Source organism: Bos indicus x Bos taurus, chromosome 29 (genome assembly GCF_003369695.1).
Source record: "Bos indicus x Bos taurus breed Angus x Brahman F1 hybrid chromosome 29, Bos_hybrid_MaternalHap_v2.0, whole genome shotgun sequence".
Lineage (NCBI taxonomy): Eukaryota > Metazoa > Chordata > Mammalia > Artiodactyla > Bovidae > Bos > Bos indicus x Bos taurus.
The window spans coordinates 8,024,249-8,047,871 of record NC_040104.1 but is presented as its reverse complement, the minus strand read 5'-3'; the positions used below and the strand labels follow the sequence as shown (position 1 = coordinate 8,047,871).

Here is a 23,623-nt window from a genome sequence, read left to right as displayed (position 1 = left end):
TGATCTGGCCCAGGGCCCCCGGGGAACAGCCCTCTCTCCTGCAGTGTGTTCGCATCCCCACCAAACAGGCTCTGGCCCCTTACAATAGTAGTCCTGTGAGGCCTAGGGGTCTTTGGAGAACCCAAAGCTTCTAGGGAGAAAGCAGACCTGGGACTCAGAGCTTTTAGAGTGGACCTAGGCTATGGACCCCTTTCCCAGCAGTGGAAACCAGCCCTGGGGGGCAGAGGAGGCTGCCCAAGGTCACAGAGAAGGTTCTTTTGAAGACCTGTAGGCAAGACCAAGTACCTGGTCTGGCAGAGGCAGGGGCAGCGGCAGAGATCCCCCTGCTGTCCACTCAGGTTTCCATCGATGGAAACCGAGGCCCAGGCGCAGAAAGGACTCGCTTGGGTCACCCAGGAGTTGCCTCGGGGCCCTTCCTTTCTTCTTAGAAGGGCTGGGCTCGGGAGCATCCAGGGTGGGTGGGCAGAGGGGCTGCAGGGACCTAACCCCACAGGGAAGGCTCTTACCTGGGTGCTGGGCTGGCCCTGCGGCACGAGGAGGAAGTGGGCCCACTCTGGGCCCAGCGCCTTTTGAGCCGTTGGCCCAGCCCCTGGCCGCAGTTAATGATTACCCTGTCGCCTGTCAATACTGATCACAAGTGCAGTTCGAAGGGCATCAAACCCTGGACTGTGCTCGGGCAGGGTGGGGCAGTTCCAGGAAGCATCAGCCTGGGCCCCACCTGCCTCTCCTGGTGGCATCAGATCCCAGCCATCAAAACCCCGCTACCCTGTCACGGCATGGCCCACCGCCCCACGCGACCGTGGGCAGTGAGGACCCTGGGGGCCACTAGGACAAAACTTCTGCCCCGCTCACCTGGGGCCCAGGTCCTCACGGAGGGCCCACCAGGGGCACCAAGCGGGTGGGGGGCTCTGCTGACACCCCAGCAAGGTGAGCATTCTCTACGCCTCTTAACCTGGGCCTCAGTTTCCCCACGGGCCCTCCCATCTCAGCGCAGTGCTCCTGGAGAACAGGGTGGGAGGGGCCCATAGAGCGGCCCCTCCTTCCTTGTTCCCCAGAGACAAGGTAAGAAGTGGGGGAGGGGGCGGGCGATAGCCATTTCCCCATCCCGAGTGTTTCTGTGCAAAAGTCACTGTCAGGCCCCCTTCCAGCCACAGTGTTGTCCCCAGAACCCCTCCCCCTCCAGGGTGGAGCTGGGACCCCAGGGCAGAGGTTCCAGTCACCTGCAAACCTGCTAAGGGAAGCATGCGTGGCCCCAGAGGACCCAGCCTTCCAGGAATGGCCTTGACTGACCCTCGTGGCCCCTGGGTCGGCTGGGCAGATGACTGGGAGGGGCCTGAGGCTCAGAGACCGAGGGCGAGGCCTCAGGTCACAGGGTCGGGGCCTCAGCCCCGCTGGGGTCCTGCACAGTCCTACCCTTTGCTCTGGTCCAGCGCCCTCCCAGCGCCCCAGGGAGGGCTGGATTGGGCTTTTGGGGGAGGAGCCAAGAAACGTGGTCTGGGTGAGGTGGGCTCCAAGGACCACTCCTCCTCTCCTCTCCACTCAGTGCCCGCCAGGTCACAAGTGGTGCCAGGGTGACAGTCCCCCAGGAGAGGGGCGAGGGGCCCAGCACATCAACAAGGCAGCGGAGGGGAGGAGCAGAGAGGTGGGCAGGTGGCTGGGTTCGAGGCCGGGGGCAGTGGGTGGGGTGGTGGTGGGCTGGGGGCTGTTCACCTGCCGGGTGCGTGAAGAGGGTGTGGCAACCCCTGGTGGTGAGCTGGGCAGTGCTGGGTACAGAGCTGGGGACCGGGCGGTGCAGGTCGAGGCTGGGGCACTGCAGGTACACAGGAGGGGCTGGCGGTGGGCAGTTTATTCCACGTCATGCAGACACTGACCCACACGCTCAAGGAGCTTAAAAATACATTGAGCCACACGGTGTTCGTGCCCCCATCTCCCGCTGAGACACAGAAAGACACTTGGCTGAGTGGGTCCGGGTCCGAGAGCCTCCATTCTGGAACAAGGCAGCGGTGTGGGCCCAGGTGGTGGTGGGGGCGTGGTGTCCTTTCTCCCGGGAGGAAAAGTGCAGAGACAGGGCCGAGGCCCCAGGCAGGGAAGGTCCACTCTCACAGCGGTTGGCAGCGGGTGGGCCTGTCAGGGTCCTTCCTGGTCCGTTTCTGAAGGCCTGGCCCATCCAGCGGGGGGCCGCAGCGCTCCGGAAGTGCCCCTGGGATGGCCGGGCGAGGTGGGGTCCCGGGGCCCGCGCTCAGTCCCGGGCCTCGTCCAGACGCCACTTCAGAGCGTGGTCCTTGTGCGCGTCGGGGAGGATCTGGTTGCGCATCCCTCCCAGCAGGTTGGACGTGGCCTCGGTGGCCAGGATGAGGGGCTTCACCACGGTTGGGGGCAGCTGGCGGATCACGCCCCCCACGGCGCCGGTCAGCCCCTTCTGTTCGTGGCCCCGAGACGCCACCTCGCAGATGGTCTGAGCTGTGTCCAGGATGCCCTGTGGAGGCCGGCGGTCAGTGCGGGAGTCCGTGGAGGGGGTGTGGGTGTGGACGTGGGATGACTGGAAGCGGGGCTGGGCCTCCTTACCTCGCGAACTGTGTCGTAGGCCTTGGCCACGCCCTCCCGGAGGTCAGCCGGCTGCTGGCCCTTCCGCAGCCTCCGCACGGAGCGCTTGTCCTGCAGGGAGCGCGAGATGGGCGCCGCTGGGGACAGGATGTCATACACGGTCTCAGCTGTGGCCTGGGGGCGTGGGGGACAGCAGATGAGGAGACAGGACCAGGAGGGAGCCCACTACCCCCCCACAATCCCTGCCTCCCCCACAGCCACACTGTACTGTACTGCTCCTGGAGTCCTGCCAAGCTCCCAGCCCCCACGTCAGGGGGCTTTCAGGTGACCTCATGCCCCGAGGGGACTCCCCGAACGTCCTCTGGACCCACACCCCTCCTCCTGCCTGTCTGGTGGCGCCACAGATGCAGCCCAAACCCAGTGCCTTGCCCTCCCCAGCTGCTCCTCGTGAGCCCCAGGGGCGGCCCTGACAGAGACCTGGGTTCCCCTCTGCCACCCCCAGCGTCGTTCCCCTCACCCGGCCTCCTCACCTGGCCGGGCCACACCCCAGCTCACTGCCCTGGGAGGGCCTCAGATACCCGCTTATCCCTCCAGCCTCCTCTCAAGAGATCCTGCCTGCCCCTCCCCAACTGCCCCGAGGATTTGCACGCTCCCCGCTCACTTCTGAGTATGGATGCACCTGTCCATCCGGCTCCCTCTACTCCAGAACCCAGGGCACTCATCTGCAACTGCTCGCAGGGTAACCCCCGGGCTTCCCGCCGGGCCTGGTGAAGCACCAGGGTCAATCTCTGGTTCATTCAAGAGAACCAGCCCCTTCCCCACCTGTCAGGACAGTGCCACGAATGGATGGACACCTGCTGCTGCTGCTAAGTCGCTTCAGTCGTGTCCGACTCTGTGTGACCTCATAGAGGGCAGCCCACCAGGCTCCCCCGTCCCTGGGATTCTCCAGGCAAGAACACTGGAGTGGGTTGCCACTTCCTTCTCCAATGCATGAAAGTGAAAAGTGAAAGTGAAGTCGCTCAGTTGTGTCCAACTCTTTTCGACCCTATGGACCGCAGCCCACCAGGCTCCTCCATCCACGGGATTTTCCAGGCAAGAGTACTGGAGTGGGGTGCCATTGTCGTCTCCGAATGGACACCTAGTGGGCTCTAAAGCTGGGGGCCTGACACTCCCACACAGGAGCCACGGGGGCTCCAGGCCGGTCACTTGGCCTCTTGTCTCTGTGACTCTTCCTCCTAAGATCTCAAACGTCCAGACTGCCCACGCTCGGTAGAGCTGAGGAGGGAACTGGGCACCGTGGAGCAGAGCCTCCCCGCCCTGGACGCTGGGGGTCTGCTCACCTGGATAGCTTGCACCAGCCGGTTGCTGAGTTCCAAGGCGGCCGAGGCTGTGGACGAGCCGAAGGAGGCAGCGCCGCGCTGCAGCCCCCGCATGAGGCGGCCGTCCTTCCTGTACTGCTCGATGGGCAGCCACAGCAGGTCCCGGAACCCTTGGACTGTGGGGAGGGGGTGGTCAGAGATGCCCGAGGCTGCCCCCACCTACCCTGCTGCGGGAACTCGTCCACTTAACTCCCCAGAGCAGCTTCTAGGCTGCCCGAGTATGGCAGTTTCCAGAGCGCCCAAAGTCAGATACTCACAGAGCTGGACGACTGAGTGCATGGGGCCCACACCCCCCAGCAAGCCCGGCAGCTGGTTCTTGCGGATGTCCTGCAGCCACTCATTGAGCGCGTAGCCCAGCACCTTGTCCACACCCAGGAGCCTGGAACAGGGCGGGGAGAGGAGGGTGGGGCGGGCAGAGCCCCTCACTGAGGGGTCACAGGGCCAGAGGGACCCAAGGCACCCCAACACACCCTGCAGTTCCACCCGGCCCGGTATGGAGGGACTGACTGAGCCCATTTCACAGAGGACAAAACTGAGGTGCCAGAAGGGTGAGGTCTTGGCCAAGGCCCGAGTCAGGAACAGACAGAGGGCCCTGCGAAAGGCCTGCAGGCTCACCCATGCCGGCAGCAGAGCCGCTTTAGCTTCAGCTCTGAACAGTTGAGCTGGGCCAGGCCGATGAGGAGACCTGCGAAAGTGCCCTGCAGAGGGGAGAGGAGCTGGAGTTTACACCCTGGGGCCCAGGGACCGGCCCAGCCCCCCGGAGCCACTAGAGGCTGACAGCGGCCGGTACTGCCTGGCCCCCCTGGCCTCCCAAGGCCACGGCAGGACTGGGACCTGACAGCCCACTCACCACCTGGTCCATGGTGACGTGCTTGCCATGGTAATCCAGCCAAATGGGTACTTCAGACGTGAAGCGGAACTCCCTGGGTGGGGAGTGGGGAGAGAGTCCCGAGGTCACTGGCCTGGCCCCCTGAGGCCTGGCCCAGGGTCCCCAGCCCAACGCCCTACCTGAAGTAGATGGGCTGCTGCTCGGTGGGGGAGGTGCCGAGCCTACCGCCTGCGGCCTCCTGGGAGCTGGTGGTCTCCACACCCTCCGGCTGCCCTTCCTGGGGGCCGCTGGGCGGGACCGGGGTCTCAGGGCGAGCTGGAGGGGAGATGGCGGGGACAGACTGGGGGTGGGCCCAGGCATGGTGGTGAGGCGGGGACCCTCCCCTCGCCAGCCCAGTTGCTCACCTTCAGCGGAGGTCTCTGCTGGGACCATGGGGTTGATGCTGGCCGCCAGGGTGGTGAAGAAGTCCCTGAGGAAGAGCAGGGCGTCCTGCGGGGAGTGAGGGGGTCAGACTCAGAGGCCAGTGGGGCAGCAGGCTCGGCTCAGGCTCCATCCCCACGTGGCCCGCTCACCTGATCCACGTTGAGCCGCAGGGGCAGCAGCGAGACGCGGAGGCAGCACTCGGGGCCCCCCAGGTTGGTCACGGGGGCCACGTGCAGTGCTTTGACCTTGAGCTGAAGGCAGGAGGTGAGCTCTGGGACCCGCTGCGCCTCAGGCCCCCAGCCGCCCACCGCTCACCCAGCGGGTCCTGCAGAGGCCGCTCCCTCAGCGAAGCCCGCCTGTGCTCCCACCCTCCCGGATGTGTGTGAGCGCGCGCATGCGTACGCGAGCGTGCCTGCGGGCTCGTGTATGGCCGTGTGCGGCCCGCGGGGCCCGTACCATGTTGGAGTGGGTGCGCCGCGGCATGCGCTCGCTCGTGTGGAGATACAGGAACTTGTTGATCTGGGAGGAAGCCAGCCGGTCGCGCACCTCCAGCTCCTGCACGATGAACACCTGGCGGGACAGCGGCTGCTCCTCCAGCTCCCGGCCAGGGGCGACGGGGCCTGGCTCCGCTGGGTATGCCTCGTGCTGGAAGCTCACCTGCGGGGCGCACGGCGGCCTGAGCGGGCCACTCCCTGCACTCTCCGCCCCACGTGGCTGTCCTGCCGGCACCGCATGCTCCGCACAGCCTCTGGTGAACCCGCAGGCCCGTTCTCACAGACCTCCCGTCCCCCGAGTGGCACCGGCGCCCCGTCACTCTCGAGGGCAGACCTGGTGCGGTCCTCCCGGCATCTCTCCATCGCCATGGCTGTCAGTCCTGCCTCCTCTACAATCCCTCCAGTCCCTCCACACTGTCACCGCCGCAGCTGCCCCTGGCCCGGGGCTGCCGTTCCCCCTCCCCTGAACACCCCCTGCTCACCCCCTCAAGCCCCTTCTCCTTCCACCCAGAGGGACCTTCGTGAAGTGTTCGCCTGCCCACCCCACGCCTGCAGACTCCTCCCCGTGGCCTTGCTAGGCCTTGCTCTCCCTCCAAGCCCCTCCTCGGCCCTTGCCCTTGATGTGGGGCACCCTGGCCTCTCTGCCCTTGACAGGTCAAAGCCTCCCTCAGCCACAGGCCCTTGCCGGGCCTTCTCTCCCCATCACTCGGCACTGTCACCAGCTCCCTGGCCCATGTGCAGTCTGCGGAGCACTCACCACCCCCCTGAAGCACTTCCGCCCGAGTTCTCTCAGCACCAGCGCCCTTGTGAGCTCGGGGAGTGGGTCTGTGTGGGCTCGCTCTCAGTGAGTGGCCCTTGACCTGCACCATTTCTCAGGCCAGCCTGGCCCGCTCTCTCCCTCATGGACACTCAGTCCAGCAGCCCACCCTGTGGTTCTTTCCGCTGTCCCTCTGGTAAAACCCAGAACCGCCCGTGGTCCTCAGGCCCTGTGCAGCCTGCCCGGGGTCGGAGCTCCGGCCTCCTCGTCTCCTACCGCTCCCCGCCCTTCTCAGCGGCAGTCTCGCCGGCCTCCTTGCTGGTCCCAGAACATGCAAGGGATGCTCCTGGCTTGTAGCCCTCGCGCTGTGCCCTCTGCCTGAAAACCTCCTCCTGGCTCACTTCCTCACACCTTTGTGCAAAACGGCACATTTCCACGAGCACCTTCCAGCCCTCCCCAGTGCTCCCTGAGCCCTCTCTCTGTTCACATTCCCCAAGCACTTATCACATTTGAGTATATGTATATCTAGTCTTCGGAGGCGGGCATGGCAACCCACTCCAGTATTGTCGCCTGGAGGATCCCATGGACAGAGGAGCCTGTCCACAGAGCTGGACACGACTGAAGTGACTTAGCACACGCACACGTGTAGTCTTATCAGGCTCCCTCTACTATGACACAAGGGACAGGAAGGCAGGTTTCTGTCTGCTTTGCTCATCGCTGCATCCAGCACTTAGAACAGCATAGCAGCAGCTGACTGAGTGCACGACCCGCGGGTTCCGTGGAGTGAAGCGCTAGCTGGGCAGCCGGGAGGGAAGGGTCTGTTCTGGTCCCCCACCCAGTCTGCCTTCTATGCCCGAGCCCCCAGCTCACCTTGCTGACCCCGGTCCCCACCCCCACCTTCTGCACCCAAGCTCCTGGCTCACCTTGCTGATCCCGGTCCCCGCCCAGCCCACCTTCTGCATCCGAGCCCCCACTCACCTTGCTGACCCTGGTCCCCATCCCTGCTTCCTCTGCCCAAGCCCCCCGCTCACCTTGCTAAGCTGAATCTCCATAAGGACGTGGTGCTGCCTCCCACTGCCCCCCTGTGCACGCCAGGAGTTCTGGGGCCGGTTGGGGCCGGAGCTGCGAGAAGGGGAACTCCGGGGGCCTGAGAGGCTGACCCTTGCCCTGGGCAGAGGAACAAGGGACGAGTTGACTCAAAGGGAACCCCCTTCCCACGTTCCCTCCGGTCAGAGTCGGGGCCAGAGACCCTCCCCCTGGGAAGTTGGCGGGGCATGGGGAAGAGGAAGCCTTAAGGCCAGAAGATGAGGCTTGGGTTCAAGGTCTCCAGCTGCCGAAGGTCAGAACTGGACCCCAGCCCGGGCCCCATCTCCTGGGGGCCCCACTGCCACCCGCACCCGCTCCTTCTCACCTGTGGCCAGGGTGGGGGCCAAAGTCTCGGCCGCCATAGAGGTGCCAGACGAGGGAGACCTCACGCAGCACCACTCGACTGCTGGGCACGGGGAAGTGGGCAGGTGCCCGCAGCAGGTCCGTGCTGCCCAGTGGCTGCGCAAAGTGCCCGTCCTGCACTACGATGGGGCCTGGGTGCAGCTGCGTCACCACGGGCTCCCCGTCGGCGGGCTGCAGGGGGGACGCCACGTGAGCACAGCAGCTCCCCCGGTCCAGGCCGCTTGTTTCCCCCATCCTCACACCCCTCTCCCCTATTTCACATAAGGGGAGTCTCACGGACCGTGACCTGGAGGGGCCTGAGTGCCCCGTGCTCCTGCCAGCCCTGCCTCCCTGAACTAAGGTCTTGCTTGCGTGTGACAGGGAGCTTGGGCATTCCCAATGGCACCGGGCGGCCGGGAGGCCAGCACCCTCACAGCGAATGGTGCTCCTCCCCCTCCTGCTATCTGCCCTGCTCCTCTCCCTCCCGACCCTCAATGTCCCCACCCCTCTGCCCCAGACTCCATGCCTTGTCACTCCTCTGGACCTTTGTCAACTTCTTCCAAGCCCACAGTGAGGGTTGCCTCCCCAGGGAGCCCTTCTCAGCCCTACCTGTGGTTCCAACCCGCATCCTGGCAGGTGACCACCTCCTGCCTCTCCCACAGTGGGAGTTCTAGGAGGCCCCAAACTGAGCACCCTCTTCCTGGCCCTGCTCAGCCTGCCCACCACACACCAGGATGCCCAGGCCAGGAGCGTCCAGGATGCAGAACTCATCGCTGTCCAAAGTGTCTCCATCCCCCTCATCTTCCTTTTCAGCTTCTTTGGCCCCAGAGCGGGACCCCAAGCTGCCAGTGGGGGCCCCAGCAGCGGGTGAGGGGGGTTGAGCCCCACTCCGTTCTCCGGGGAACAGGTAGACCGACACTGGAGAGGCCTGGAAGAAGGGGCTGCCTGTGGTGGAGAGAGGGGCCGGTTGAGGGCTGCCTGGTGTGGGTGCTGACTGTGTCTGCTGAGCCCACTGCACCCTGACCCCACCTGAGGCCTGCGCCAGCTCCCGCAGGCTGCGCTCGGTGTCCAGGAGGGCGTCCGTCAGGTCCCGCTGGTTGATGAGGGCCGTCTCCACCGGTGGGCACGAGGGCAGGGAGGCGGGGCTTTCTGAGAGCTGGGCCGGGCGGAGGGGCACTGGTGAGCTCGAGTTAGGAGGGAGGGGTGGGCCCCAGGGCCCTGGTGGGGGCCGCAGCAGGGGACAGGCCTGGGCGGAGCTCCGGGAACGGTGGGGCCAGGCCTCACCTGCACCTTCTGGCCGGCGATCTCCGTGGGGCTGGGCGGCCGGGGTGGGGGGTGCAGGTCCCCCGCGCTCGTCAGGTACTGCAGCAGGTTGATCAGCAGGGCACAGGAGTCAGCGCAGCTGTGCACGTGCATCGCATTGTTGGAGCAGCGCAGCTCGAACAGCGGCTGGCTCTGTGGGGCAGGGCCGGGCGGGGGTCAGCCCTGGGGTGGTCAGTCAACAACCCACTGAACATGGGCACACTCAGCCTGAGGGAAAAGGGGCTTCGCCCAGGGCTGTCCGAGGAGGCACGGGGGCTCTTCAGTGCCTCCAGGCTCCCGAGTCCTGCACCACAGCCCGGTGAGCTGGGGCCTGTGGTGGGGGTTTAGTTGCTCAGTTGTGTCCGACTCTTGGCGATCCCATGGACTGTAGTCCACCAGGCTCCTCTGTCGAAGGGGCTTTCCAGGCAAGAATACTGGAGTGGGTTGCCATTTCCTTCTCCAGGGGATTGTCCCCACCCAGGGATTGAACCTGGCTCTCCTGCACTGCAGGCGGATTCTTTACCAACTGAGCCCCAGGCCTAGTGACTGTCTTTTGCAGACAGGGAAATCAGGCCCCCACGGGCTGTCTCCGCAGGTCCTGCTCTTTCTGGGCCACAGCTGCCTTGTGCTGGCAGGGTTCCTACGGAGGGATGTCTGCCGAGGGCCGGACCCTTCCCAGGAGGGTGGCAACCACAGGGGAGGGCTGCCAGGGACTGCGAGCTGAGCCCAGGCCCCGGGGGCAGAAGCAAAAGAGACAGCAGGTGGGGGACAGTGACGCCCTGAGGCTCCCTTGCCCAGATACCTGCTCTGGCTCGGGGACCCTGGTAGGCCCTGGGCGCAGCCACACTCACCAGTCTGTCATCGGTGTTCCCCTTCCAGGTTTTTATCACGAGTTCCAGGAGGTCAACATCCAAGACGCAGACGTAATCTGAGGCAGAAGGCAGAAGAGGGCCCTGTTGCCTCCTCCTACCCAGCCCCGGCCCTGGTGGGAGAGTCTAGGGTTTGAGTGGGTGCCACCCTGGTGTGCGTGCGTGTGTCTGTGGGCGCTGAGAACCTGGCTGGCGGCTGGGGGAGGACGTCTGGCCGCTCTGGGGGTGGCCAGGGCCACAGTCCCTCAGAGGGGAGGGAGCCCAGTCTAGGCCCTGCCCACCTCGCCGCAGATCCAGGGTCTCCATCTCACACTTGTCGGACAGGTACAAGGCGGAGTCGTCGAGGATGAACCTGGCGGGGAACAGGGCTGAGAAGGGCCGGGAGCCGCTGCAGGGCCACAGCTCCTAAGAAGGTGGGGCTCACAGAGACAGGCAGAGGGGGCCCTGACAGGGTGTCCCAAGCTGACAAGAAACTAGTGCCAGCCCTTCTCTGGCCTTGGTGTTCTTGTCTGTACAATGGGGAGACCACAGGCCCAGCCAGCAGGCACTCGGGGACACTGGGCAGCATTTCTCTTTCTGCATATCTGTCCAGCTCGTCCATCTCACCTGGAACTCATAGCAGCCCTGGGAGGGAAATGTCCTGCTTTTCCCCTACTGCTTTTAAATATGTAAGAATAAAGCTAATCTCAGATTCTGAGAATAGAACCTTGGCCCTCCCAATCTGTGGGTTCTGCTTCTGAGGATTCAACCAACTGCGGATCAAAAATATTTTTTAAAAAATCCATTCTTGGTCAGAGAACCAAAACAAACAAACCAACAAAAATCTAGAAAGTTCCAAAAAGCAAAACTTGTATTTGTTGCATGCTAGCAACTACTTTCACTTTCCACTTTCATGCACTGGAGAAGGAAATGGCAGCCCACTCCAGTGTTCTTCCTGGAGAATCCCAGGGACGGGGGAGCCTGGTGGGCTGCAGTCCATGGGGTTGCACAGAGTCGGACACAACCGGAGCGACTTAGCAGCAGCAGCATTGACTACTTATGTAGCATTTACACTGTGTTGGGTGTTAAAAGTAATCTAGAGATGACTTAAAGAATATGGGAGGATGTACATGGGATACATGCAAATGTTGCACCCTTTTATATAAATGACTTCAGCCCTGAATTTTGGTGTCACGAGAGGTCCTGGAAGCAATCCCCTGCAGATACTGAGGGATAGCTATCCATCTCCTTCCAGTCTTTTCTGTGAAGACACGGAGACGTATACAAACACACCCCCAAGAATCTTTAAAAATATATGTATGTATGGCTTTATATCTTATTTTTTTCAGTAAATATTATTTGATGGCGTTTTTCAATGTTACTCTTAAATTTGACTTTAATGGTTGGGTAGGCCGTCTTTGGGTCAGGAAAATCCACTGGTGGTGGGCATGGCAACCCAATCCAGTGTTTTTGCCTGGAGAATCCCATGGACAGAGGAGCCGGACGGGCCACAGTCCATGGGGTCGCAAAGAGTTGGACACGAATGAAGTGACTGAGCACAAGGCCACGTTTGCTGACTGAGGTCGTAATCTGAGGTCATATAAACTGCTTACAAGTTTTAACTATTTTAAATTATACTATGGAGGCTTTATATTTTACCCTTCTTATCCTTTCTTTTATCCTGAGGACGACCTCCAGAAGTGAGATTATCAGGCAAGAGCTCAAACGCTCTGCCTCAGAGGTCTGACTGCCTCTAGGTAGGGGAAACCTCCTTGACTTCCTCAGAGAGGGATCACTCAGATGCACAGAAAGGCCTGAGGCCTGAGGACACACAGCAGGCATGTGGGACCCTGGGGAAGGGGTAGCTACAGCCGACTTGGGGTGGGATGGATGGGGAGCTTGGGTAGGAGGGGTTGCATACCTGAGCAGGAAGGTAGAGGTGTCCATGACGATGTTGCTGGAGAGGGTGAAGGTCTCAGCAGTGACAAGGACACGTACGGGGAGGTAGAGGGGCCTGGGAGGGAAGGGGTCACATTTGGGCTGGGGCAGGTTCCTTGCCCATGAGAGCCTGGCCCCAGCCCCAGGCCCCCAGGTCCCTGAGCCTGGGTACCTGTAGTCCACGGCACAGGAGAACAGGTGGACGTGTAGGATGGTGATGACCGTTGGAGGCAGGTAGCCCAGCACTGGGTCATCCAGGACATCTAAGAACTCCAATAGCTTTGGTGGCCAGAGGAGAGGTATGTGAGGGTGAGGGAGCTTCTTTCTTCCCAACCCCCCGCCCCAGCCCAGCCCCCTATGTGCTGCCCACCAGCTGTCCACCGCAGCCTGGCCCAGGGGCTCCACCCATGAGCCATCTCCAGTCCAAGGGCAGCTCTGGCGCAGCCTCTGCCCCTCGCACCTGCCTCACCCAGGCCTGGAGACCTGCCCGCTGCACCCTCTTGGCTCACCTGGGAGTGCCAGCTCTGCTCCGGCAGGGCCATGCGGTGGCGCAAGGTGGCCCTGTGCAGCCGCAGGGTCACCAGGAACTCCTGGGGGGCAGGGCAGAGTCAGCACAGGAGCCCCATGGACCTGGGAGGCAGAGCCCTGACCAAACAGGTGGGCCGGAAGCAGGCGGGCCTGTACCTTGACGTTCCTCTGGGGGTCCAGCTGGATGCGCACCGCGGTGGACAGCATGTGGGGGCCCCGGCCCTGGCCTCTGCGGCCTGAGGCTCCTTGCTCAGTTACCCCATCCTCCGATGGGTAGATGGTCCGGGCCAGCTGAGCCGGGGGAGCAAAGGCGGGCAGCTCCAGGCGACCGGGCAGTGGGTAGTCATCCATGGCCGCTGGGGAGGTATCTGGTGAGCTCCCCTGCCCAGTTGGGCACTCTACCCAGGGCACACATCCCTCCCGAGAGACTATCCGTGACCATGGACCCCTGGGACCCATGGCAACTGGCCCCCAGCCCTCACACCTCGGTGGTAGAGTGCTGCCTTCTCCGCTTCCAGGCAGAAGTAGCCAAGTCCCGGCTGGCCTCGGTACTGAGAGACGCTGAAGATGGTTCCTTGTTCCACGTCCAGCACCAGCTCGCCATGGGTGCCCTCCAGCCGCTTCCCACACTCGTCCTGCAGACAGAGCGTGCAGCCTGGCCTCAGAGGCTTTACTCGGCAGCCCCCACGCCCTCGGGGTCAGGGGGCCTCCAGAGCCCTGGTCTGACTAGGATTGGCTCTGGCTGCTCTCCAGACTGCTACAGATCTGGGGCAGCACCCAGAGGAGAAGGGTCACCCTCCCTGTCTACCTCCAAGCATCGGATGGTGCCTGCTCGGACCCCGAGCCTTACCTAACCCTAACCCTGAGTGCCTTACACATGGCAGGTGCTAGTAAGTGGCTGACGGGGCGTGATGGGATGGGTGGGGTGGCATGGGTGGGTCAGGGGAGCAGGTGGGTGCTAATGGCTGGGCAGGCCACACTCGGACCCAAGTAGGGCTTCTGTTTCGCACATTCCCAACTTGGAGCAGCTCACACAGGTCTGGTTTTCCTGCCGGTGGGGGCTCTGGAGTCGGGGGTCCCTGCCCCTGGGCTGTCGTCACCTCCTCTATGCCTCACCTTGGTCTCACAGTGGGCGGTGATCCGGCCCTTCAGCACCGTCACCAATGCAGAGAAGGTACTCTGGGAGCGAGGGCTCCGGGACTCACGGGCAAGGGGCCGGGGGGCACCTGATGCCCCCACTGAGAAATGGGTGTCCTCGTCGTCCGAGTCCGAGTCTAGGATGAGATCAAGGAGCTGAGTGGCAGGGAGACCCGGAGGTGGGGGAAGGGTCTGCCCCGGCGCCCGGGACGCCACCAGAGCACCCTGCCTACCCAGCTTGAAGGCAGACTTGCACATCTTGAAGCTGTCTTGCCAGAAGCCCGATGCATCTGGGCAGCCGGCGGGGGGCGTGGCGGGGGCGGGGGCGGGAAGCAGGTCTGCGGGCTCCCACATGAGCAGGTCATTGTTGATCCTGGGAGGACGGTGGGACACGGCGGTGAGGGGGGTCCGGCCCAGGCCCTGGCCACCCCGCCCCGCCCACACCATCACCTGTTGTAGAGGCTCTCGTAGGCCTCCTTGCTGGGCAGGAAGATATGGGCAGCGGGCAGGATCACTTCTAGGCTACAGCGGGACAGCGCCAGGGCCCGGGTCTGAAAGGTTCTCATCTCCTCAGGGTCTCCAGGGATCACCATCTTGAGGGGGAGGGGCGCGAGTGGGGAGAGCAGGGAAGGGGATGCGAGAGAGGTCAGGGCCTGCTGCCGGACTCAGAATCTGCTTCCTGAACTCCAACCATCATTCACATGAGCCTCCTCTGCTGGGATGTATGACAGCCGTCTTGTCTGGTCTGAAGGACTGACTGCATGTGAAACCTGCTCCAAGGGGCCTCATTTATGTTACCTCCTCTATCCTCATGGCAGGCCCTATGGGAGGGGTCATTACACCCACTCTCCAGAAGGAGAAGCTCATCTGTTGTTCACTTTCTAGGAAGTTGGACAATCCCGAGATGACACAGCCACGGAGGGGCAGAGCCTGGATTTGAACCTAAACCGTTTGGACCAGAGGCCAGGTGCTTAACTGCCTCTCACTCGACCCTCAGCACCTTCAGAGAATAGGATCCCGAGGCCCAAGTGTCCACTGCTGAGAAATGGCTGATGGGACGGGGTCATAACCGTCCCCATCAAGGCCCGTGGCCCAGGGCACTGCCCTCGCCACGGCCCCCACTCTCGGGCCCCACAAGCTGTGGTGTTTCTGATTCTTCACTGACCAGAGACAATGGAAGACATGAAATTCTCACTGGTGCTGAGTCACATGTTATCTGGCCCTGCAGGTGGTCTTATCCCCCTGGCCCACAGCCACTAAGTGGCTCCCAAGAGACTCAGAAGGCCTGGACCTCACCTCTTCCGTCTCGTACATGGTCCTTTTGGAGGAGAAGGGCGAGGGCTCGGGCTCCCGAAGGTCGCACAGGTTCTCAGCCGACAGCTCCAGATCCTCTCCCTTCTCCGAGGCCACTTCCCACGGTGCGTTGAGCTGGGGGTTCAGGGTCACCACTACCCTGCCAGGGCACAGGCCTGTCACTGGCCTGCAGGGCCTCCCGCTGCCCTTGGTAGCAAAGCCCTCCTCTCCTGTCTGCTCCTTCCAGAGCCCTGACTTACTGGGGCAGGAAGTACTTGTGCCCAGGGCTCTTGGGATCCAGAGCTTTGGAGACCCGCAGGCAGGGGATGGGCGGCTTCTCTCCATCTTCATAGGTGACTGGAGGGGATAGGGAGGGGTGGGGGTCGTCACTGCCACCTTTCCCCATCTCTTCCTCAACACCAGGTGGGTCAGTGGGGGCCTGGAGCCCTGCCCACGACAACTGTGTTTTATTGTTTACGGACCTGTGCCCTCCCTTGCACCCACAGTCTGCAACGGCCCTGGGATAAACAGTCCACTCTGCCCACTGCGCAGAGAAGCCCGGGGAACGGGCAGTGAGGGCGCCTCACTAAGCAGATGAGGCCTGGACCCCACTCATGACCCAGCCCCTTCTGGGGCCCCAAGCCCACCTCTCCCAGAGGCCTCAGCCCCCTGCCCAAGGGGTTGTCTCCTGGGGCAGTCTTACCATGCAGGTCAGAGCAGGTAAGTTCCAGGCGGGTGGGGGCTGGGGGACCAGGCCCACTGCTCAACTCTGACCGGAACTGGGGCTCAGTCAGCTCCAGTCTCAGCTGCTCAGCTCGCACGGCCCGGCCCGCCCAGGGGTCCCGCTCAGGTCGCAGGTCAGCGATAGGGAAGCGCAGCTGCAGTGTGGCCCGGGGTGCTGAGAGCCGCACCAGCGTGTGCTGCTCGGCTGCTAGTGGGGGCTCTGTCTGCGGGGCGGGGAGAATCAGAGCTGAGGCCACCCCCCACCACCCCAGGAGCGGGAGGATCCTGCCCCGTTCCCCACCCGGGTTGGGCCTCTCACCAGCAGGCCCGCAGGCAGCTCAGGAGGGGGTGTGGTGGCCAGGTGCAGCAGGGCAGCGAGCCGGTCCAGGGCCCCCAGTTCCACATCCGCCTGGAAGTCGGCCAGGTCCAGAGCCAGTTCTGAGTGACAATGGCAGGCAGGTGGGCGCCGGGGCCGGCTCTGAGGGGGAGGGTGCTCAGGTCAGCGAGTGCTGTGTGGCGGGGGATGTGAGGGCAGGATGGGCAGGGGTCCCCTGAGCGAAAACAGGAAGAATACAGAGCCCTCCCAAGTTGTGAGGAGATGAGCTTGGGGAAGGGAGACCCAGGAGGGGAGCAGGGCGTCATGGCCTGCTCGAAGCAGACAACCACGCCGCCCAGAACCTACCACCCACCCCCAGCCCTATGAGCTGGCAGGGCTTTGCCATGAACCAGGAGAGGGGCTGAGAGGATGGCACGCACGTGGCCCAGAGGTATTTCAGGGCTCCGGGGTTGGGGATGTGCTCTGGATGGAGCACAGGGAATGGGGTAGAGGGGGGAGCAGGGAGGCACCAGGGGAGGCTGGTGGGGGCAACACCCACAGCAAACAGCCAAGGGCCCCCAGGCCTGGAGTCGGCCGGGTTACCTTGGGCACCCGGCGCAGGGTCTGCGTGTGGCGCAGGTGGGCGCAGGGCTGAGCCGAGGCCTGGGATCGCAGGCTGTTGGGGAAGCTCAGGATCTGGGCAGGGACGGGGAAGACGGCGGGGTCAGGCTGAGCCCCTGCGCCCACCCTCACCTCCGGGCCCGGCCGCACCACACGCACAGGCTGTCAGCCCTCACCTCTGCGTACTCAGGCTCCAAGGCGCCCCTGGGCCACAGGCACTCCAGCACCTCCAGCTGCCCGAAGTGCACTTCTGTGCTGGTGGCCCGCCGGCCCCTGCTTGTCTGCAGCTCCCAGGACAGCTGCACGGCGGCACCCGTTAGCCTACGGAGAAGAAGCTGGGCGTCAGAAGCGGGGACTTCAGGGGCTCGGGGGTCCCCTCACGTTCAGGCCGCCCTGGGCTTGTACCGGACATGGCTGCAAGGACAGGCCCTCTGGAAGCGCGGTCGCAGACGGTGCAAGTCATGGGAGCCGAAGGACCCATCCACGGTGGCATCAAATTCGGCAAAAAAGTGGGTAGTGAGGTCAGGGGGTCCAGAAGACGGGGCAGATGTCTGAAGCAAGGTCAGGGTCACACCCCCCAAGGTCATCTTCAGCAGCGAGTCTGGGCGCAGGGTGTTCGAGGGGGGCACCGGGGCTGTCCTGCCTGAGAGGACAAAGGCTTCACCAGAGGCTCCCCAGAGCTCGTGGGGACCCCAGGTCAAGTGACAGTCAGACACTTCGGCTCGGGGCTGGGAGAAGCCTCGGCCAAGGTGAGCCCTGACTCCGACCGGGAGCTTGGCCAGGCAGGCGTGACACGAAGCCTCGTTATGTCAGACACTGAGTCCAGGCTCGATTCAACCTGCTCAAGGAAACTGGACAAACTGGAGGTGATAAAGCACTTACCCAGTACCTGACACATATAAACTCTCAAACATACAGCCTGCTGGGGTCAGGTCTTATCCCTCACGAGAAGAGAAACTGAGTCTCCAAGAGTTTAAGTACTTGGGCCAATGTCACTGACTCTACCGCCTGAGCCCCCAGGGAATCCCCCGGTGTCACTGCCTCTGAAATCCAGGCTCTGTCCGTCACTTTGCCACCTCCCCTGAGTGTTCCCCCAGAACCAGGTCACCAAGGGTGGACCCCCAGGCCTCCTGCACGCACGTTAGCAACATGACCCAACACCGCGCCTTCCTCCAGCTCTCCCGGACCTGGGAGGACTCACCGGTAGGGGGGGCTTGAGCAGAGAGCCGGCGGGAGGCTGTGGTACTGTGCACAGAGGAGCCCAGGTCTACGTCGGAGAGCGAGAGCTCGGACACGGCTGAGGCCACACTGCTTGTGAGGCCCGCCATGGAGAAGAAGAGGTCTGTGAGCCAGAGGAAGGGGTCTCAGAGACAGCCGGGCTTGGCCCCCCGAGCCCTGTACCCACACCAGACTCCGTCAATTGCCAGGTCTAGCCCCACACCCACCAGTGCTCTCCAGGTTGACAAGGGGGTTCGAAAGGGGGTCTGGGCTGAGGGGCTCAGTCCCAGTCCCCGCCTGCAGCTGCTGGTTCAGATCCTGTTCAATCAGCCACAGGTCTTCAGCACCGAGCGGGCGGCTCTTGTTCAGCTTGTCCACCAGGCTCTCGGGGTCTGCCGGGGAGGACATAGCCTTGTGTCAGTCCCATCTGCCGGCCCCTTCCCAGCCATCCTCCCCCACCCCCCGGACTACCCAGACACCTCACCTGCAAGGCTCACAGCGCTGAGCAGTTCCTGAAGCTGCTGGAGCTGCCGTGGGGTCAGGAGCAGGTGCAGGGAGCCCAGCTGTCCACACACCTCCAGCTGGGGGAGTAGCGAGCAACCATGGAGCCCACGCCAGCCGCTGCGGCCACCCACCTGCTCTTACCCTGAGGAGGCAGCCTGCCAGCCACCAGGCTGAGCTTGGCCACCAACTAGCTGTGCGACCCTGGCCCCAACTTGACCACTCTGAGCCTCTGTATCCCTGTTTCCCCAGTTGCCTTGAAGGCAATGAGCTCCCCCCTTCCAATGACCTAGCTCTGTCCCAGGGAATACCAGCTCTGCTGAGAAGGACGCTGAAATGTGGTATACTTCCTTGTCCCCAGAGGTCTGGGGACCCACCTTGGGGCCTGGGAAGGCCTCATTCTGCTTCAGTTTCACTGTCAGCTCCAGGCACCCTGAGCAGCTGCCAATCTGCAAAGGTGGCTCTGGGGGTCCTTCCTGGGAGACGAGATATAGGAGAGGAGGGATCGAAAAGATGCAGTCAAGGTGGCAGTAGTGGTAAAGAATCCGCCTGCCGATGCAGGAGACGCAAGAGACGTGGGTTCAATCCCTGGGTCGGGAAGATCCCCTGGAGGAGGAAATGGCCACCTGCTCCAGTATTCTTGCCTGGAAAATTCCATGGACAGAGGAGCCTGGCTGGCTACAGTCTAAGGGACGGCAAAGAGTCGGCCATGACGGAGCGTGCACACGGTCAGAAGGGGTGGAGAAGGGCAGGTGGGTCCAGGGCCAGCAAGGACAGGCATTCGAAGGAGAGAGAGACCGTGAGGACCAGAGTTGGCCCACCTGCTGGGGGAGCTCCTCGAAGTGCAGGCGGACCCCCGCCAGCTGCAGCAGCTTGTGGAGGAAGGCAGGAGGCTGGTGCACATCCACCGGGGGCGCCTGGCTTGGGTCTCGCACCGCCTCATCGCAGTACTCCAGTCTGGGGAGTGGAGGATCAGAGAGTGCCTGGGCCACCATGAGCTGGAGTCCCCCGCCACGCATCATATTCTAGAAGTCTGGGGTCAGTGACATCTGGCCTGCTGAGCTACCACATCGCAGCCAGGCCATCCTGGAACTCCATGGCCAGCCAGCTCTTGCTCCTCAGACCCTCAGCATGTGACCTGATCCTGAGGGCCCAGCACCCTGGCCCTGCACCACCCGGCCTCTGGACACCACTCCAGGCTCCCAGCACAGTCCACCTCCCTCTGCCACGACCACAGCCCAAGCCCACTCAGACTTGCCCTGATACCTCCTAGGAGCCTGGGATGGGGAGGCAGGCAGGGCCAGGGCCATTCAGCAGCCCCTCGCGCCCCTCCCCATTCACACAGCCCACCTGCTCGGCCTGCCCTTACCTCTGCACGTGGGCCTCCACCGCCACGCCACGCTCCCCAGTGCCCGGCGAGTGCTCCACCCTCACGACAGTATCCAAGAAGGTCACCTTGATCCTCCGCAGTACTGAGGGGTGGAGAGGGGGGTCTCAGGTCAGGCAGAGTGGTGAAGACCAGACAGTTTCCCTGTCAGGCAGCAGGGTGCTGCCTGAGGTCCTTGCACTAAGGGCCATGGAAGGGCCTACTCACCAGTCTCGATGGTCTGGGCGAACATCTCCAGTCCTTCCAGGGGCTGCGGTGGCTCAGAGGGCTCAGGCAGCCCGTCCCGCAGGCACTCCTGAGCCAGCTGCATGCTGGTGGTCATGCACGAGGCCCAGCTCTGTGAGTCGCCAGTCCCCGGCCCTGCAGGTAGGAAGAGGGTCTCAGGGCAGGCGGGCCCAGTCAGACCCTGGGTGCCCAGGCCCGCTCCCACTGTCTGCTCCCCTCCCCTCCGCGCCTGAGCTTCACCCGGCTCTGACCTGGGCCCTGGCGGGGTTGCAAGGTGAGCTGGAGGCCTGACACGTGCACAGTGCAGTGGTCGGTGAGCAGGGCAGCCCAGGGCACGGCCACTTCAATGGAGCCCACGAAGCCTTCCACCAGCTCCAGTGGCGACTCCATAGACTCCAGTACCTCATTCACAGACTGGGAGCAAACAGGAGACAAAGCCAGCTCAGGGAACTCCCAAACCCAGCTGTCTCCCTGCTACTGCACTCCTCACCAGGCCGCTCCACCTTGGAGAGCGCTCTTGCTCTCCCATCCCGCCACGTGCTACTTACAAAGTCCTACCTCTGCTCAACTGACCCCTACTCTTGGCTGCCCTGTTACTGTACAGTTCAACACGCCCAGTCTTTCAAACCTGAGGACGGGGGAGCTGAAGGAGGAAGAGGAAGGAGCCAGGCAGAGAGGATGGAAGGGAGGGTTCCAGGCATGGGAACAGCACGTGCAAAGGCCCAGCCGAGACTGCAGCAGCCCACATTCACCTGGACAAGCATGGGGTTTAAGGGGAGTGTCCGGGAAAGGCAGGCAGGGGCTGACCTGAGCTGGAGGGGGACCCCAACTCCACCTGGTGTAGCTGCACCTCTCTCTGAAGCACAAGGCTAGAGCCTCCTGTTACAAATAGAGGGACAGCCCCCTGCACCAGTCTGGAAGCTCCCCGGCGGCAGGAGCCCACCTGCCTTCTCAGTGTGATTCTAGGCACTGTGGTGCCACCCAGAGAGGGCCTCAGTAAACCTCTGTTGGATCCATGAATAAAATACACGGCAGAACCAGAAGGTCCACAGAGATCAAGTGCAAATTCCTTACCCAGAGATCCACAGATGGGGAACCTTGAGGCCTAAACAGAAGGGACTCGCCTAGTCACTCAGTGCATTCTGGAAACTGAGACTGAGACCCAGGTTTTTCTCTTTCTGCTATCGCAGGGTCCCCAGGGACCAGGCTTCTCTGGAGGTCCACAAGGTAGGGGCTGCAGGCCTAGCAGCTTGGAGAAGGGTGGGCATATTGGGAAAGAACTTGCATTCCACCAGGGGTCAACCCCTCCCTGGAGGCCAGGAAGGAAAGTAGCCTAGCTAGGAGTCAATTCACTCCCCAACCAGAGGGCAGGGCAGGTGGGAGTGTAGAAAGACGCAGTCTATAGGTTTGGGCCAGCCTAAGAGGCTGAGGTTAGAGGTCAGAAAAGGTCTTCTGCACAGGGATTCACAGCTAAGAAATGTCACCAACTCTGGGCCTGGGGGTCTCCTATGCTCCACATTTGCTCAGGAAGGCCTGGTCTACCGTAAAGCCCAACTCTTCTCGCCCAGACTATACTGAGGTGAGGCACACTGTCTGCTCCCCTAGAAAACTGAGAAGCCCCTGTCCTCATCGGGGCTTCCCTGATGGCTCATTTAGTAAAGAATCCACCTGTAATTCGGGAGACCCAGGTTCAATGGCACCCACTCCAGTATTCTTGCCTGGGAAATCCCATGGACAGAGCAGCCTGGCAGGCTACGGGGGAGGGGGCGGTTCACGGGGTCTCAAAGAGTAGTATACAGCTTAGCGACTAAACCACCAACTACCACCTGTCCCCTTGCCCACCCCTGTCACTCTGGACTCGAGGGCTGATCCAGTGCCAGCCCTGGTCTTTCGCCTCTACGGGGAGGCGCCTTTGCAACTTCCCAGGTCAGCTGTACCCTGAGTCACAGCTCTTTACCGCCCCCAGCCTCAGGGCTCTGACCCAGACCTCATTCCTCTCTGCTTGCCCAGAATCTCTCTCCTCTCTGCCTCAGGCCAGACCTCTCCACCTTTCCTCCAGGGCTTTCCTCTAGGTGATGCTACATGCTGATGCCCAAGCCCCTCCCCAAACACCCATTTGGTCCATCCCACTCTCCCCAAAGCAGGAAGTAGGCAGCAGAGGCAGTCAAACAAAGTGTTGATCAACAAGGGCGCTGACGCGGTTGTTGACATCCATATCCGGAGATGAACACCACCCACTGAGCCTGGGACGAGGGGTCAGGAGGTCAGGGCACCTTTCCCACAGGTGCCCACAGCAGGGTCCTGGACCCCTTCCAGACTTCCCCAACCAGCTGTATGTCCCAACTCTGCCACTTCCCTGGCCTGGTCCCACCAGAGCCCTCTAGTTCCTGCAATCCCTCCTCACCTTCTCCTTAGCCCCTTGACAACACCCTCAACTCTGGCCCCCAATTTGATACGCTTATCCTGGCATTCTCCAGAGAATTGACATCCGGCTCTCCAGCCTCAGTTTCTCTTCCTGCGAAGAAGAGGCAGGGACCCCTTCCCGTCTAGCTTCTGGCTCTGGACACGACTGGCTGGGGTCCCTCTGACCCCTGGAAAGGGCCGGACGCCCAAGGCCTCTCCACTCCGGTGCCTGGTCCCTTAGGTCGACCCTTTCGCAGGCAGCCTCAGGCCGCTGAGCTCCCCGAGTCTGACCCTTCCCAGGTTCGGATCCTCACCCAGATCTCCAGATGTATATCCCGCAGGGCAACGCTGCCCTTGTACAGATCCAGGCTGAGCTGGTCCAGGCTGAGGTGCTCCTGGAAGAAGTGACCCAAGTAATGGTGCAGCAAGTAGCGGCAAACCCGCTCTTTCACACAGTTCGACCACGGCCACAGCCATCGTGACATCTCGGGGACCGCCGGGCCCGGGCCGCTTCCACTCGCCTCTTGCCAGCGTTCCCCGTCCGGTTGCGCTGTTCACTAGAGCCCCCGGCTCACCCCGCCGCTTCTCTTAGTGCCAGGCCGCACCTCCGGACGCCCGACCACGCCCCCCACGCTCACTGCCATTGGTCACTGCAAAGGGCGAGGCCTACTGATTGGCTGCGGGGGCGGAGCCTTCAGGCGCGAAAAAGGGACTGGGTTCCCAGTATGATATAGAGCTCCAGATACTGATTTACGCTTGCGTATAAATTCTGTGTGGGTGGACCTTTAACCTCTCCTACGGGCTCCGGGAAGGCTGTAGCCTGAGGTGCCAGCCCTTCAAAGGAATGCGCATGTGCCGACTCGTCCAATTGGTACTTGAGGTGGTTGTGGAGGATTTAAAGGGACAGTGTCCCATTAAACTTAGTAAAAGCTTTCTAGAGGACCACTTGGTGTCAGAGACCCAGCACTTATCTCTAGAAACAATTAACTGAAAACATTTGCATTTTGAGCATTACTTTGCTAGCGTGTGAGATGCTTTTGAACTGTGGTGTTGGAGAAGACTCTGGAGGGTCCCTTGGACTGCAAGGAGATAAAACCAGTCAATCCTAAAAGAAATCAGTCCTGAATATTCATTGGAATATTAAAAGAGAAGAAGAACTAAAGCGCCTCTTGATGAAAGTGAAAGAGGAGAGTGAAAAAGTTGGCTTAAAACTCAACATTCAGAAAACTAAGATCATGGCATCTGGTCCCTTCATGGCAAACAAATGGGGAAAAAATGGAAACAGTGGCTGACTTTATTTTGGGGGGCTCCAAAATCACTGCAAATGGT

General features: G+C 62.3%; 1 protein-coding gene across 1 annotated transcript; it reads right to left on the bottom strand.

Annotated features, from left to right (window-relative positions):
- Positions 1-1,827: 1,827 nt before the first annotated feature.
- ATG2A (autophagy related 2A) lies at positions 1,828-23,136 on the bottom strand. The gene is made up of 41 exons (XM_027531632.1): positions 22,609-23,136; positions 20,143-20,305; positions 19,874-20,026; positions 19,649-19,751; positions 19,101-19,236; positions 18,657-18,755; positions 18,263-18,359; positions 18,006-18,170; positions 17,762-17,902; positions 16,966-17,203; positions 16,737-16,881; positions 16,543-16,635; positions 15,943-16,101; positions 15,604-15,847; positions 15,161-15,257; positions 14,904-15,060; positions 14,058-14,200; positions 13,841-13,980; positions 13,587-13,744; positions 12,955-13,105; positions 12,627-12,826; positions 12,452-12,532; positions 12,115-12,221; positions 11,926-12,018; positions 10,307-10,377; positions 10,008-10,084; positions 9,139-9,309; positions 8,884-9,010; positions 8,585-8,799; positions 7,838-8,046; positions 7,458-7,593; positions 5,632-5,832; positions 5,325-5,426; positions 5,157-5,241; positions 4,932-5,067; positions 4,774-4,846; positions 4,539-4,621; positions 4,181-4,302; positions 3,885-4,039; positions 2,566-2,718; positions 1,828-2,476 (listed from the first exon to the last, which is right to left on the bottom strand). The coding sequence occupies exons 1-41, from the start codon at positions 22,777-22,779 to the stop codon at positions 2,240-2,242; spliced, it is 5,787 nt and encodes a 1,928-aa protein (XP_027387433.1). The 5' UTR covers positions 22,780-23,136; the 3' UTR covers positions 1,828-2,239.
- Positions 23,137-23,623: the final 487 nt, after the last annotated feature.

What these genes read in the sequence shown, in the direction of transcription:
- ATG2A (XM_027531632.1), bottom strand. Translation starts at nt 22,779, where the DNA reads ATGTCACGATGGCTGTGGCCGTGGTCGAACTGTGTGAAAGAGCGGGTT. An exon ending in ACCTCTACCTTCCTGCTCAG is followed by an intron (nt 10,378 to 11,925) that starts GTATGCAACCCC and finishes GTTCCCCGCCAG; the next exon opens with GTTCATCCTCGACGACTCCG. An exon ending in AGCAGAGACCTCCGCTGAAG is followed by an intron (nt 5,068 to 5,156) that starts GTGAGCAACTGG and finishes TCTCCCCTCCAG; the next exon opens with CTCGCCCTGAGACCCCGGTC.